Source organism: Odontesthes bonariensis, chromosome 15 (assembly GCF_027942865.1).
Source record: "Odontesthes bonariensis isolate fOdoBon6 chromosome 15, fOdoBon6.hap1, whole genome shotgun sequence".
Taxonomy (NCBI): domain Eukaryota; kingdom Metazoa; phylum Chordata; class Actinopteri; order Atheriniformes; family Atherinopsidae; genus Odontesthes; species Odontesthes bonariensis.
In genome coordinates, this window is record NC_134520.1 from 21041065 (window position 1) to 21057690 (window position 16626).

Consider the following 16626-nt stretch of genomic DNA (forward strand, 5'->3'; position numbering starts at 1 on the left):
AAACTTTGTTTTGTGTGGGTCAGAAGCTCAACTAAAAACCCACCCCGCTCATTTTCCTCACTGAGAATGGGGTCATTAGTCCATGACAGATGTCAAAAAACCCAAAATAGAAAGTGTTGCTCTATGACTCAAGACGCACTCCAAATGTGACTACAGCACAAAGGACCTCAAAAATTCTGTTTATATTGCCATTTTTATATAATACCACAATTACTGTGTTCATGCTCACAGAAAGAAGTTGTGTTTTAAGCCAGCATGCATGGAAAGGTGAACAATAGCAAACTTCAAAGTATTTCAACTGCTTATGAATGGAACATGGCATTTTCAATATATCACTGTTTTAGAGGATATGTGTGGAAAAAACCAGACGGTTTTAAAGAAAAATCGGTAAAAAGAATCTTTGAATATAAATGAGAATTTAGCCACTGATAAGAACAGACTTGCAACAATCAATAATTTCTTTTACTTTGGTTTCTTTCCATTAACACAACAACAATAACCCTAACAAAACACAAAAGAAAGCACATAGAAACTGAAATGTAGAGGCTTTTTATCCAGTTTAACCCAGCATTGCTGCCCTGGAGGAATTGCAAATCTTTCGACCTTTGTCTGAGGAACACTACGATGGTCACAGAAATGTGTGCGTGTGTGAATTTGTGTACTGTCCTTTGGCGGAAGGGAGGGGGTCGTCCTTCAGTGAACTCAGTCTGTGTTGTTTTGGCCTGTTTACATACCCTTCTGTGCATGTTCAAGTGAGAACAATGAAGTGAAAGGTTCCAAAATGGGGGCATAAGTCAGTGTCGAAAAAACTCCACACAAAAAAAAGTGATGGACTGCAGCCAAAACCACTTCTATATGTAGAGTAAGATGAAGTCATGTGAGATGGGTTAATGTTGCTAAGTGGTTGGTAAAAGGGGCCAAGCTGTGTGTTTTTGAAGACAGATTAAAGATCAGGACAGGAAGGGCCAGGTTTAGGGAAACAGGAAAACTGATGCAAGGAAGTGGACCACGTCACCAGCCAGCCCACTGCATTCTGTGCTGAAAGTATCATCCAGACCTAGAGAAAGTATGGAGACTTTGCTCAAGTCACCGATGAAACTTGTACTTTTCACAGGTATGTGAGATTATTTTCATATATTTAGATCAAAGAGGCAGGTGTCTAAAGTGAGACGGCTGATCATACATTTCCATTCACCTCCATGTTAACTAATGTTAGTTTGCGAAGGAAGTGTACTTGAGCTTGGCATTGCTAACGATAGCTGACTTTTTTATTGTAATTTTTGTACTGCTGCATAAGCTGAAGTCTGAACCTTAAAGTGTTCAGAGTTGATTGTATTTCATGACTGACTGCCCCTTTTCAAAGATGTTAGAAATGTTATATTTATTTACATTTTACTGGTAGCACATGTTTTAAAAAAAGAAAGAAAAACATCTCAATATGTTGTGGAGTCTTAGCGTGTGTAAGTTCAGCGTAGATTTGCATCTCTTTTTGTCTTCACAGCATGGCTCTCAAGTCTGATGGACACATGCAGCCTCTCAGACATTTGTAATTCCTGTCACCAGCATGCCACTTGTAAGGCCCTGAACGGGTCTAACGCCTGTTTCTGTAACCATGGATATACAGGAGATGGAACGACATTTTGTAACGGTGAATACAGACACACAAATCCACCCACATATTAAAAAAATGATGCTGCAGCTGAGCGAGCCTCGTGCATAGCTGCCATGGAAGCCTTGACTATTTTTGGAAGCCTTTGTTGTTTCTGACAGCTCATCACAGCATTGCACATACGAGGCCAACATTTACATGGATGTGGGTTTAGTTAACATTTTACGGTGCAAAGTACCTTGGATTTGAGATGTTAAAACTATATTCATGAAGATGTGCTAAAACTTCTAAAAAATGCCTAAAAAGGCATTGAGCTCATTCAAATTGATCATTTTTGGAGTAGGGTCCTACTCACGTAAAATACTTGATCGCATAATAATCCATAACTTAACAATGAAATAAACTACAGAATGAGAAAACTTTTTTCCACCTAAATTGTTTTTCTTGTCTTTGATAATTAATCATGTCATTTAAAAGGCCTGGAAGCATCATTATGTCAGTGATTTAAAGACAGATCTGTGCAAGAAATAAGAACAGCTTTAGATCGCCTGGTCTCTCATTCCCTTTTGGGATGGCTTTTTAAACTTGAAAGACTGTCTATGAAGGCTTTGACCAGGAATTTTTTCGCAATTGCAATTCATTATACAGAGAAAAAAAAGTTGGGTGACAAAAGTATCTTCATAGCTCAGCTTTATTAGAAAGATTTGAACAGGCAAGCGTTTCCCCTGGCTGACATCGTCGCTCCTGCTATGTTTCTAAACTGTTTAGAATTCCTGGAACCCTTTTTGCTTCCTGACTGAATCTGATCACAATTGCAGTAAAGTTTGCACGCCACAAGGGCCAAAGTAAATGAAAATGTGAGTCATACAAACGTAGTCGTAGGTGAATAGGAACATTCGGTTCAGAGTTGATATCCCGCTTTAGAGCTGATAGAGTTTATCAATGCAAAAATATCAGTCTGTGTCACCAGTTCTGTGCAATGAAACCTGCAATGATAAATCAAACAAGAGGTGAAAAAAAAAAAATCACCATGGAAAGTCTGGAAGCTATAGGAAAAAATGATACACATTCTAAATAAATCTATGTGGCATTTGAAATAAATATTTATGGTTAAAGAGTGAATCATAAAAAAAGTATGTTTGTGCAAGATTGACAGCAAGTGTCAAGTTTTTAATGAAGGCATTTCCTCCTTGAATATAATCACCTACCTCCCCAGAGCAGAGGATTTCCCTTACCACACAGCTTTTGTGCAATAGGTATACAGGAGAGGAAGGTCTGAGGTCATTTCCAATAAATTGTGGAACCAGAGTAGGACTGCGTGTTTGAAAAGAAAATGCTGGCACAGCACTTTTTATAATGAGTGAGCCACAGAAGCATCCGCAGCAAACTGCTTTGTATTTGCTGCTCCATTAACCTGAGCAGTAAATTCCAAAATTATTTGGAGCAATTTGAGTAGCTCGAAATCAAACAACAGGCAAAACAACTGCTCAACAATCACAGTCATGAACAATTAAAAATGCATGTAAGCTGTAGCCAGTAAAGTCCTCAGTCTAGACGAGACAAACCATGTGGAGACGAAGACGACACCACATCTTCATCAAGTTTAAATGCACATTGGCGCCAAAGATCGGGATCGAGTTCAGATGGTCTTAAAATAGTAACAGCGGAAAACAATGAAAAGTCATACATGTGGCTGCTCAAAGACAGAAGAGACAAATATGCCAAAATGATAAAAAAGGATATGCAAAGATGCTATGATGACTATGCATTTACTGGATTGATGTGTAATGTAATCTTCAATAATCCTTCTAAAACTGCTATCTAAATGCATTAGGAACCCAAGACTAGTTTTGGCGTCTGTGGCCAATATTTTTTATCATTTTTGGGATGATTTTCTCCTAAGTTAAAACATCAATGATAAAAATCCCTTTTTGATGTCAAAAAGTAAGCTCATACTTGTAATCCATGTTGCATCAAAGCTCCACAGTCAAAAAGAGGTGAATTTGTTTCTGTAGAGGCAGAGCTGGGATCCAAATGTCTCAGCAGGGCAAAATGTATTCAAGCCAGCTTTTTAAGCTAGAGAAAATACACTTGTGATTAACTTGTACGTGGGCTTTTTTTTAATCTTTAATTTATGGATCACAGCATGCCATGGGAAGTAAAAATAATTATATAAATGATAAAAGGATAGTTTTCTTGACACAAAAGTAAAGGTTTATTTTTATCTATTGGAACATCTCAGTTTTTATCTTTGACAAAACAAACATTGTGCTTTTCCTTATGTTTCGTAATGTGCTTGTCAGTGAATACACCAGAAAGAAAGCTTGCTGAGTTTGCAAATGTGCATTATCTCGAAAAGGTTTTGAGCCCACTTTACCTTTTTTCAGTCCTAAACTCACCAAATTTTCTTTCCATCCTTTTGTTTTTGCCACAGATGACGATGAGTGCCAGAATGTGACCAATATCTGTGGGGACAGGGGCCAGTGTACAAACACGCCAGGCAGCTACTATTGTACATGTGTCTCTGGATACACATCGACAGGGCTGCCCAAGTTTCAGCCAAACGATGGCACTGAATGCAAGGGTAATGTCTGATTGGGACTATAAATGCACAGAAATTACCACAGGGATCGGGAGCATTCTGTACAGTAAGATGTACTCAGAGAACCTCGGTAAAAGTCTCATGCATGAGTGTGTGTTAAAGCAGTTACCATGCAGCTAAGAGGGCATCAGGTCTGAGAATGGGTGAACTATTTACTGACTCGCTGCACAGGGGAGGATAAATATGTTGGAGGGGATTTTTTCCCTTGACCTTTTACTTTTTTTGTTTATTTTGCACCAGAAGAGCAGCACCTTTATCCCAAAGCTATAGGCTGAGGTATTCCTGCATGTATACAACATAGCAGCTGAGTTAGGATTATTCAAATGTGTTACATGGATATGAGAATCTCAGATTCCAACGAATGTTCTCAGAAAAAACTCTAAGCATTTTGGGACAGATTTGTAACAAAGACAGGTGTACTTGTGAGTGTATTCATTTTGTCAAGCTAAATCTAAGCTAAGTGGATATTTGGATGTTTCTATTGGAACTGACTTCTTCATTTGGATCTATTAGATATTGATGAATGCAAGTCAGAACAGGAGTGTGGACCAAACTCAAACTGCCATAATACGAACGGATCTTTCTATTGCACCTGTCAGCGCGATTTCATCCCCACTTCAGGCACTAAGCGTTTTCATCCAGAGAGTGGTGTAAAATGTAAAGGTTGGTATGAGAATTGAAGAGCACACATTCTCACACACCCACGTGCACACTATAAAAGCTCACTGGTACACACATTCAAGGACAAATATTTTCCTCGGCTCTTTTCTTTTTCTTTTTAACTTTCCCCTCACACTTTTGCACAGAACATAGAGACAGACATTTTAAACATTTTCTGGAGGAAACACATCATGTTGTGTAAAATACATCAAGAAGTGGCGCAATCTTTCTATTTCTTTTTACCGATGTTGGTGACAAAGAGTGCCCTGTGATGTTGGGTCTGCTGTATTGTCTGTGTATTGTATTTTGCAACAAACCTTATCAAGAGTTACTTTTGGAAATGCTTGTTTTCCAGAACATCCCCAGAAATATTGCCATGACAACATTCGATGCATGACGCAGGCCGTCAACAGAACACTCGAATATGTGAGTACCTCTCTTCCAAAAAGGGATAAATTAGATGGGGGGATGCTGCCCCCTGTTGGAGAGACAAAAGACTAACGAGAGATAGGACAGGCCGAGCTACTATACTGAATTATAGAGAGTGAGGGACCGACAGCATCAGCGTCTGTGGTCTGCACACCACCTGCAGCTCAGGACCTTTAGTTGTGTCACCATGTGCCACTGGCAAGAGAAGTAATAGCAGCATTAGTTTAGGACTGATATGTTAATGTTACATAGAGCCAACCCCCTCCCTCCCTCCATTGTCCTCACAGTTTACAAGTTCATGTCGAAAAAGAAGATCAAATCAAAATGATTTAAAAGCCAAAATCAAGCATATATTCAAGTAAAACACACTTTCTGCTCTCAGGGGCACGTTTGAACTGCGAAAGCTTCTGAGCGAGAACTTTTCTGTCTCGTAGGCGTAGGTGACAAAGTTAAGCTCGTGCTGGCAATTAACGATAAATTGTGTTTGTATGTCTGAAAGCGTGATCATGGTGGGAAGATCGTGATAATCATCTTAAACACCATTTTAATGACGGCTCTTTTCTAATCATATCTCATTTCCCCCGTGTCCTCTGTTGTGGATGTGTCATACCTGCTATGTACAATTTGTGTTTGAAAAAAGCCTGAAAAGTAAACAGACTTTTATATATATATATATATATATATATATATATATATATATATATATATTCCACTACTAACTCCCAATAAAAGGCTGTTTTTCTTTTACGTGTTAAGTAAACTGTAAAATCAGTATTTGCCTTATGGATATAATAGCGGATATAGAAATAAGGAGAGAAAGACAATCACATCAATTAATCACAATTATTTGTATGAGAAATAGTCATCCGCTACAATTTCCTAATTGTGACAGCCTTACAGGGGACTGTGGCACTAGAGATGCGGCAGTATTGGAAACAGTTGTGTTCCTAATGTCACAATGAGTATCTCTTTATGAACATGTCATAAAGTCCTGTTCAAGAGGTTAGAAGGCTGGTGGAGGACTCAGCAGGAGGACGTTTCATTGCTTTAATTTTTCTTTCCTGTTGACAAATGTTTGCATTCGCGTGAGCATTTTTCAGATGATGACACACTTACAAAACAGCAATGGACACTGGTGAAAAGACTTTAAGAAATGATTCAACAGGAAACAGAGTGCAATAGAATAGAATAGAAAATACTTTCTGGTATGTTGAGGGAAATGAAAGACTTGTCCCCAACCGTTTGAGGACGTTGATTAAATATTCACGTTGAGCCCATAATTCATTAGTCTTGGCTGTATGAAAGGCGGTATTCAAGCAAGTTTTAAACCAGGATCTACATATTGCTAGTGCCCCTTATGTCACACTGCACTAAACAGGGTGCTAGTTCTCCAGTCAAACAGCACAGTAGTATATGGATGTTATAAACTAGATGATCTGCTTGGAGCAGTCACATCATAAATCGTAAGTACTTTTGCATGTACGTTGCATTTGCATTATAGTATTAAGAACAGTTTCTTATTCTACATCAATGTATAAAACAGCTTATTTTATGATGTCGTGGAAACTCTTTGTTGGCAGCACAGTTTATACATTTCCATGTTTATGCTATTTTCTATGAAACAATAGATACATTGAAATTCTGTGACGTTTTACCAAAGTATAATGGAACTTCGGGGAAAGACCTATTGAAATAATGACATATTTATGATTTAATTTTGTGTTACACCCTCATGTCGGAAGAAGGGTGCAATGAGGTCTTTGGTGTTCAGGTTGCATTTCACTAAATTTCCAAAGACAAGTCCACATTTGAATCCCAGCTGATTCTAATTTGGATGTGCACTGGTTCGGAATAAGCAAAAACTTTTTTCTTTTGCAAAGCATAGTAAAAGCTTTGTCTCGGGATCCAACAAAACTGAACATGTATGAAATGTTTAAGAAGTAATGAAAACAATAGTCAATCAATACCCAAAAATCAATGCTTTTTTTTTGACCCCTCTAGATGAGCAACCTCACGGAGCCACAAAGTCTACTGAAAGAAATTGCCAAGCAGACATCTGGTGAACTTACCTCAGTGGAAGTGATCGCATATGTTGAGGCCTTGAGTCGATCTGCATCAACACTGGCTGCTGGAGAGAAGGATTACCCTGTCAAACCATCTGCCATCAACTCAACTCTTTCAGTAGGCTTTGTTTACCATCATTGTTCCTCAGTCAACATTCAGAGCACAGTTATGCTTTGAACTTATTTTTTTTAAAACGACTGCTGCCCAAAACAGTCTGCGCGCCCTCTGTACACCTCTGTCTTGAAAATGCAGTCTGATATAATGTTTTTTTTCCAATATACTGTATATTTACCATAATGAAATGTGTTGTGAAAACCCAACTTCCTCTTGCACAGTGTAGACGGAAGCTTCATTGCATCCAGCTCTGTGACAAGCTAAAAGAGATGACAGTCATCTTTGAATCCACACTTTTTCTCGTACTGAAAGTAAATTCTCGTCAAACAGAAATTAGTAAAAGCAGCGAACAACCTGGTGGAGAAGGACGAACTTGTAGCTTGGAGCAGAATGAAAGACGAGCGTCGTGACCATACCATCACCAAGCTGCTGCATGTAGTGGAAGAAAGTGCTCTGTCTTTGGGCAACAGCTACAAAACTCCAGCTGAGCTCGAAATCAAAGCCACTGAAATGGGTGAGACGTTTGTTTGCGCAGAGTGCCATTAAGGACTTCGCAGTAATGTCAGGTTGTCCAACAATTTATGACCATGTGTGTGCGGGAACTTACAAAGCTTGACTTCCCTTACCATTTTTTTTTTTTCAATCCTCCACCACAGAATTGAAACTATTTACCTTTGAAGCTCGTCAAATAAAAGCCAAACTGTCCGTTTCCATGGGAGGAGATCATATAAATCTAACACCCAAACGTAGACCAGAGGAGGAGAGAAATGGTAAGAGGTTTAATCTGTGTGTCTGAAGTTGAGTGAAATCGAGTACTTTAAACTTGGATACAGTGCAGCACAGTCTCTCTCTCTGCCATTAACTGTAACATAATTGAGGAGTACAGTTTACATTAGCAACAGTTCACAAGATGTCGTGGGACCTGCGTCTCCGTGAAGTCATTTTTGTAGCTGAATCATGTCGATTCCTGGCTTCAAATGCTGTCACGTGTGTATATAATCAAATTATTTTTAAAGACTTTTATGTTGCAAAATGGTTGATCTACTTTGTTCACATTGACAGTTTTCTTCTATGACTTGAGAGACAACCCAACTCTGTCCCACTTGTTTTGTCCATCAGGAAGTGTGTCTGTGGTGTTTGTGCGATATGACAGCATCAGTGACATCCTGAAGCCCAGCAGCGACCCAGGTGTCACTGACTACTCGCGCTATGCAGAAACCGGGGAAATCACTGTCAACTCCCAAGTCATAGCGGCTGCCGTCAAACCTGCTGACGTTTACCAACTTGACCATGTCACCTTCACTCTAAGACATAATGAGGTAAAGACTTTATAGAGTGCTGAGGCGACATTATGTTTCACTTCTGCACATAGATATTGTATTTCTTATCAATTTGTGCCCACCTCAGTCTATTTCTGAGACAAAGACAGCCTGTCGGAGAGGTACTTTTTGGACTTAAGTTGATTCAAGAGAGAATTTTTTTCGCTTGTTATTTTGTTCTTTGGAAGACTACCTGGAGGCAATGCGGACATGACCCTGCCCAAGCAAGACCATTTGCAAGATGTGACTAAGAAACATACTGATGATAAATTACATTAGACAACAACACAAAGTGGCGAAACAGCCACAGGAGACCCGCAAACAATGAGAAAGAAATGTAAAACATTTAGAGTGACACAGCTGAGCTCCTGACACAACAAAAATGCTTCAACTCTGAACTAAAGAGTGATGTCCGCTGACAACAAAACAAATTGGCTACAAAGTGGGGAAAAAGAACAGAATGTGCAAAACGACAACAAGGAGACATGAAACACTCAAAAAAAAGGACACAAAAAGCCACTGAGACACAAAACTGTCACAGTGTCACAGCAACCACTAAACCAGACACAATAACAAGAAAAGTACATTTTCCTTCTCAGTGTCTTGCTGTTCTACCTGAGGCATGAGCCCCATCATTTATATCAGTGTCAGACAGGAGTGATAATTGTGTTGCTGTTATGCTTTAAGAAATAACTTCCTTATTCCTAAATTGAGTCTGACATTGAGATGGGGAATGTATGTCAACTTTCATGTAAAACACCAAGAGATGATGAAAAAAAAACAGTGATTAATGAGGCAAATAACCCTAAAAGTTAGTGTGGGCGACAGGTATTTTATTTTATGATTCAAATGTAGGAGAAAGTGAAATCATTTTCATTCAGACTAACAAAAGGAGAGGATGATTAATGGTGAGCGTGAGAATTGTCTCCAGACTGCCTTTAAAGAGCAACAATCAATAATTCTGGTGTCATTTTGGTGGGTTTTTTTTGTTTCCTCGCTCGCACCTGTGTTGTAGTTTTCATCCGACAATTTGCGCACTTTAAAATATATTTCTAATTTGACGGGGGGGAGAAAACTTTTAGAAAAATGTTGAGGATTTTTGTTTGTTTGTTTGTTTAGTCATAACAATCATAATCATCAAATCATAATAAAACTAATTAGATTGAAGCACACAATAGTAGTGGGACTGTGGGAGTAGTGCACCGTGTAATTTGACCCAAAGTTATGTGTGTCAATTATTGGAAAAGAAGAAAAAAAATAATGCATAAAATGATGCTGTATGTTGCATAACGACTACGGTTGGTTTACAAGTAAAATATACTGCAACAGTCTAATTTCCCTTTGGGATTAATAAGGTATTGTTCAGCTCAGTTCAGCTAATTATCCCTGCTGTTTTGATGAGATGTGTACAATCAGTTATTAACTTCCAACTGATGCGGTATCACAAAGCATTGCATTTCTAAAACTAATAAAAGCTGCTCTGTTTAGAGTTCTAACAGCCGTTATGTGTTTTTCTCCTTCCCCTGAAGCCCATCGACACTAAAGCTGATGTGACGAAGTGTGCCTTCTGGGAGTATGAGGCGGACAGCCTGCAGGGCCACTGGGCCACTCAGGGCTGCAAGACGGTCCATGTCAGCAGCAATGCAACCACCTGCTCCTGCAATCACCTCACACACTTTGCTATCCTCATGTCATCTGGGCGAGCCAACGTAAGTGATCAGGCACTCATATACCAAAGCGTAAAAGTATTCTTTCTGACCCTTTGGTTTTTTCATATTTATTTTAGAGGTCAGGTCAACAGGTCAACACTGATAATTCCCCAAAACACAGGAGGGCTGTTCTTTTTAAAAAAAAAATAAAAAATTGAAACAAACGCATCAAGCTCTTCAAAAAAATGACACCAATGAGCCTTTGATCATGGCTTATTATCTTGCAATCTTATTGGTGATGGCATTTTTCAATCAGAAAAAGGAACAGATGTTTGAACTTCAAAGAAAAAGTTGCAGCCTCACAATGCTGTGGCACCGTGTAATTTTACCTTTTCTTTATAAGTGATCAATTCCTTTTGTGCTAAGCCCATATGATGTTCTTGTGCTGTGAAAAAAAAAAGTTAGATTTCTTTGATACGATACATTTGTGCATATAATCAAGAGAGATTTTACTCTATGTGCATCTCTTTGACCTTTTTTATACAAATGGTTTTAAAGGCCGGCAGCCTTATTTTCGTGAAACGACTGATTTACAGTATTGAACCATTTCTCTTTGTTCTTTCTTCTACAACACATGATGTTGATGCCAAAAAGAGTAGAAGTCTGGTTTACCAAGGAGCTCAGAAGACAGACTAGTTTCAAAGATACAATTATTGTTCATTGTGCTTAGTTGAGTCCAGAAAATAAAATAAAAATTCCCTGACACCACTGTTGATTTTATTTTCAATTCTAACTGTGATTTGGACTGTGCAATTGAAATGAACTTGTCAACAAAGAGCAAGGAAGAAATAAACATTTGGAATCAGTATTTCAACACAGGGTGTGTATTATCATATTAATTATTCAACAGACCAACATGTCTTATATTTGAAAACCAGTGCAGATCCTGTACGTCTACAAGCTATTATACCTTCAGCCAACATCTATGTTATATGAAGTGATTCAAAGCAGCAAATACAACAAGTTACAAATCCAGCATACCATGAATCTGTGAATGAAACACCTCCTTTTCCATTTGCTTCTCAGCTGGTGGCCCACCATACCGTCCTGACCCGGATCACCCAACTGGGGATGATCATATCCCTCATCTGTTTATCCATGTGCATATTCACCTTTTGGTTCTTCAGTGAGATCCAGAGCACCAGAACCACCATCCACAAGAACCTATGCTGCAGCCTCTTCATGGCTGAGTTCATCTTCCTGGTGGGGATCAACATGAACACGCATAAGGTGAAGCAAACTAAATCATCATCAACACAAGTTATCTATGCTATTATACAAAAATGTCTTTCTATAATTGCATATAAATAAAATGTATAACATGCAGATACACAATTACAAATTTTCTGATTCTAAAAATGGTAAAAAAAATATCGCCTCCTCTCTTCTCTTGTCTGTTGGCAGCTGTTCTGCTCTGTGATCGCAGGGCTGCTGCACTATTTCTTCCTCGCAGCCTTTGCCTGGATGTGCATCGAGGGCATCCATCTGTACTTAATAGTGGTTGGCGTCATCTACAACAAAGGCTTTCTGCATCGGAATTTTTATATCTTTGGCTATGGAAGTCCAGCAGTGGTGGTGACCATCTCAGCAACGCTAGGCTCACAGTATTATGGCACCGATAAAGTGTAAGCACAACAACATTTAGCTGCTTTTTGTGTGACAATGCAGGGCAACAAAGGCCTGACTTGAACTTCTTTTCAAACTCACTCGGCATTTCTCAGGAAGCAAGATAAACACAAAATTATAATTATAATTATAAGTACAAGGGGACAGATTAAATTTGGCCTGCAGGGACATAAAGGAAGTTGCCTAAACTGTCTGGCAAGTTGCAAGTTAATTAACTGAGTTTATTAAAATAAAAAAAATGAAAAAAATAAGATGAACTATATTGCATACTACAGAGTCTGAATAGAAATATCTAAATTTGTACAAAATACATTTTGGAGTAAGAGGTTATTTAAGAAAGGACCTGATTGTTCAATAATGTCAGCAGAGATTGTTTTTCTAACTGTTTATGCTCATAGATAGACAAAAAAAAAGTTGCTGCGGCCTATGTATTATTGCTGTTATTAACATGAGAGGTTAATATGCTAAATTATAAATCCTGTTTTTATAAATGTCCATTAAATGACCCGTTGTATTTCAGGTGTTGGCTGAGCACAGAAAATAACTTCATCTGGAGCTTTATTGGACCTGCATGTTTGATCATCCTGGTAAAAGCCTGTGTCTCTGTAACATACTTGCAATGTTAAAGCATTAATTCAGCAAACAAGGATTGTTTCAGAGATAAATATTTATTAGAGCGTGTATGTTTGCTGTGTTTGTTTTGCTCGGTCCCACCTGAAGGTTAATCTGTTGGCCTTTGGAGTAATCATCTACAAGGTGTACCGACATACTGCTGTGAAAAAGCCTGAAATCAGCCACTTTGAAAACATCAGGTACGATAAGCTCTACTAATCAAACCTATATTAAAAGTCAACTCATAAATTCCTTATCTGGATTTTGGATTATTAAGACAATACACGTCGTCCTTGCAGTTTTAAATGACAAATTAGGGCTTTGTTGACTCTAAAAGGAGGTATGCTGCACTCTGTGTGGGGTACTTAAGTCAGTGATATTCCCCTCAGGTCCTGTGCCCGAGGTGCCTTGGCTCTGCTGTTTGTGCTCGGCGCAACCTGGACGTTCGGGGTGCTGCACATTCTCAATGAGACGACCCTCACAGCCTATCTGTTCACCGTCACCAACGCCTTCCAAGGAATGTTCATCTTCATCTTTCTCTGCGTGTTGTCCAGAAAGGTAAGGGTCCTGAAACCCTCATTCTGCTGCAGCTTCCTTTATTAATGCAGTATTTCAGGATCTATCTTATGTAACTCTGTATCTGTCTATGAGTCTATCCATCTGTCCCTTCTTCTAGCTGTTTATTTAAAATTTCATCTGTGTCTGTGGTTGATAGCTTTACAAATAAATTGTTCTATTGTATAGCGTAGATTTTGACCCAAGTTAACCCAGTATGCTGGCTTGTAGACAAACTGCATTACGTGGAAATAGTTTGGCATAAAGTACAAATTCCTTATAATAACTAACTGCACACAATGCTCAAGTTAACGCAGTACAATTTAGTATGATATTGTTGTGTCATTAATCTATCTCACAAGATTTATTACTATATCAATTACATAACAAAGTGTTTAATAAGATTGATGTACATATTAGTAGATATTAATACAAGCATGATACTAATACAATTATAATTCCATTTTAAAAATACACACTTCTTTATAAGACATAATTTGTGTATTTTTTATATTGTTTCATATCATTTTATAATATACACAATACTCATCAAAATGATACCCTTCTCTGTCTTTTTCCAGATTCAGGAGGAATACTACAGGCTTTTCAAAAATGTACCATGTTGTTTTGAATGCCTAAGATGAATTAATTCGGCGAAAGCTTGACCATCTGCACTTGTACAATAACATTACAGCTCTGTAATATTCTGTGACTCATGCTTTGATTTTTATTTTTTTTTATTCTTTGGGGGCAGGGGGTACATGTTTACAAATGTTTGATGAACATAACATTTGTAGCTTCCGTTTTCTTTCCAAAGCCTTGGAATAATATATTCATCATGTTTGTTGCATTTATATCCATTGAGACTTTTCTAGCAAATAAACCAGACACATATGTAAACTTTTTATGTATAAAAATAATGTTCTATTATTCTATACTGCTATATTTGATTATGTGATAAATTCTGATGCAGTTCTCAGCATGAAACAGCATAGTCTCAGTTTTTGTTGCTTTCCTGTGTTTGAAATTGATTTGTAAATTATTAGAATAAATGGGAAAAAGCAACACACATCTCCGCTGCTCACTTCTTTTGTGTGCATAATCAATGTTCTTGTTTCATGCGTTTTTTAATGTCTGTCTCTGATCAAAACACAGTAAAGTTGTCTGCTGGAGCCGTGCATGGTGGTGATTGGATAGGCCAATAGCCCCATCTACTGGACTTGATGAGGAACATTCGCCGAGCACCCACATAAACTATTAAACGGGGATAAATCGTAAAGCTGGAATAACTTTCTGAATCATTTATTTAAGGTATTCCTCAACATTTTAAGGCAGTGTAAGGCACTGGTTCTAGATGTTTCTATAGATTTGAATTACTGATATTTTGAAGGTCTTCCCACCTGCGGGAGATCTGCTTCTGAATTTAAATTCATAACAGAAGTATGCTGGATTTTAACTGATTATCAACTCATGTATTAAAGATTAGTCTTTATATTTCTTGGATGGCAAGAAACCAATGACTTGCAGCCACTGACTTAATAATAACATTACACATAGCATATGTATATTTTATATGTATATCCAACTCTCAATTCCAGCGAACACACTGTTATTTCAAAAGACACATTTTAGCCTTCCACTTTCTTTTGAACCAGATTTCTTACTTTTTTCCTTTAGTCGTCTGTAAATTTGGAGAGCGTGGTTTCTGTTTTGCACAAAATCCCACAAGGATGTACATGCTGTGCATGTGCTTCTTCAGTAGAGGCCCTGCAGATACTGTAATATGCATCTATCAAACTGTGAGAAAAAGAGTCAAATATATTTTTAAAGACAAAAAGCATGTGCTGCTCTCTCTTCATTTTAATGTTTTAAGTCCCAGAAAATTAAACACAGGAATTTACTACAAAATAATACGAGATTGGGCTGGAAATGATCTAAAGGTGCACCTGACTTCCGTCCTTCTCTCTCTTTTTTTTTTATCTTGAAACATTCAAACGATCCAAGATCCTCAGTCCCATTTCAGGGACAAAAATGTCATGTCAGTGCCATCTGTTGGCAAATGTTAACATTAAAAAAGAAAGGACAATCGATTCAGCAAGTTGAATAACTCCTAAGAATGAAAGGGGAGCATGAAAGCCGAGAGAATCCCCAAAGTATGATTGCTTCCGCGTTGTGCAATCTGAGCATAATCCTAACAGACAGCAAGAAAAAACACTAAAGACGATTGCGTCTTGATGGCGTCACCCGTCAAACTGCACTTCTGAAAAGGACCGTTCATGAAGTTCTTCAAGCCAAGACACATTTTCAAAATAGGCATGAGGAGCAGTGATTTTATCACATTGTGTTTTGCATCCAAAATATAAGTTTTGTGATGCCAGCAGACAGCACATTTTAGTATTTTCTATTCTTTTACTGCATATTGCTGGTTCACTGAGGGAATAGAATGGATTTACTCCGTTAAGCAGTGAAAGACTTTGTTTACTTCTCTCACAGAGTAATTAAAAATGAATGTGTTTATGTCATCATTGTAAAATGTACAAAACCACCGTCTCCCTTACAAAACTCAGACATTATAATGATAATATTATTTACTGGAAAAACATAGACAAGGCCCAGGGCATGCTGGAGGGCTTGAATAGCACCTCTGGACTGGGAACACCTCAGGAGCTGGAAAGTGTCACTCACTGAGGGATATCTGGGTTTTTGGGTCGTTGCCTGTCCAACGTGACTTGGATAAATGAAAGATAATGAATGGATGGATAAAAACAATCAAACTATCAAACGGCAAAAACTCAACAACATTTCTGAGAAGATGGCATATTTTGCAAAACAAAAGCAAAAACAGGATATGTTGCAAAAGCAATTTTTTTGAAACAATGTACTTTCTAGATATTTTCTGAGATGTTCTGTTCTTTGGGCTGTCATAACGTTACCTTTGTGAAAAGGTATGTGGTTTTGCTTTGTTGTCCGTGTTCTTTCTTGTCTTATACGTCATCCTGTTTTTTTTTTCCTTCTACTTCGTCTGTCTGTCATGTTTTATAACACGGAATTTGTTAAGTTTTTATGAATTTCTTTTTTTATAAGAAAAAAAAAATGCATTTGGGTTTTGAAAAATAAAAAAAATGAAATTTGGTTGTATTTTGTTCTGTTTTGTCAATTAAACCTCATTGTTTTAGTCGTTTCTCTTGTTGTGTTTTATAATATTTCATTTCATTTGAAAAAAAACTGCAGTGTGTTTCGTGAAATACGTTTCCTGAAATGCTCTTCTGTAGTTTGCGCCTCAAAAGCACTAAAAAAGAAAAAAAAAGTTGTGTATTCTGTTTTCTT

At 37.8% G+C, this 16626-nt stretch overlaps 1 protein-coding gene across 1 annotated transcript; it reads left to right on the forward strand.

Annotated features, from left to right (window-relative positions):
* The first annotated feature begins 1005 nt into the window (after positions 1 to 1005).
* adgrl4 (adhesion G protein-coupled receptor L4) lies at positions 1006 to 16474 on the forward strand. The gene is made up of 16 exons (XM_075485501.1): positions 1006 to 1114; positions 1502 to 1648; positions 4044 to 4193; positions 4725 to 4874; positions 5227 to 5297; positions 7302 to 7481; positions 7809 to 7992; positions 8135 to 8248; positions 8598 to 8797; positions 10327 to 10506; positions 11533 to 11736; positions 11911 to 12131; positions 12653 to 12719; positions 12853 to 12944; positions 13134 to 13302; positions 13881 to 16474. The coding sequence occupies exons 1-16, from the start codon at positions 1069 to 1071 to the stop codon at positions 13941 to 13943; spliced, it is 2238 nt and encodes a 745-aa protein (XP_075341616.1). The 5' UTR covers positions 1006 to 1068; the 3' UTR covers positions 13944 to 16474.
* The last annotated feature ends 152 nt before the right edge of the window (positions 16475 to 16626 follow it).

Bases quoted from the DNA above. Each gene is read 5' to 3' on its own strand.
- adgrl4 (XM_075485501.1), top strand. From the start codon at position 1,069: ATGGAGACTTTGCTCAAGTCACCGATGAAACTTGTACTTTTCACAG. The intron at 1,115-1,501 runs GTATGTGAGATT...TTGTCTTCACAG, and splicing joins GAAACTTGTACTTTTCACAG to CATGGCTCTCAAGTCTGATG. The intron at 12,132-12,652 runs GTAAGCACAACA...GTTGTATTTCAG, and splicing joins TATTATGGCACCGATAAAGT to GTGTTGGCTGAGCACAGAAA.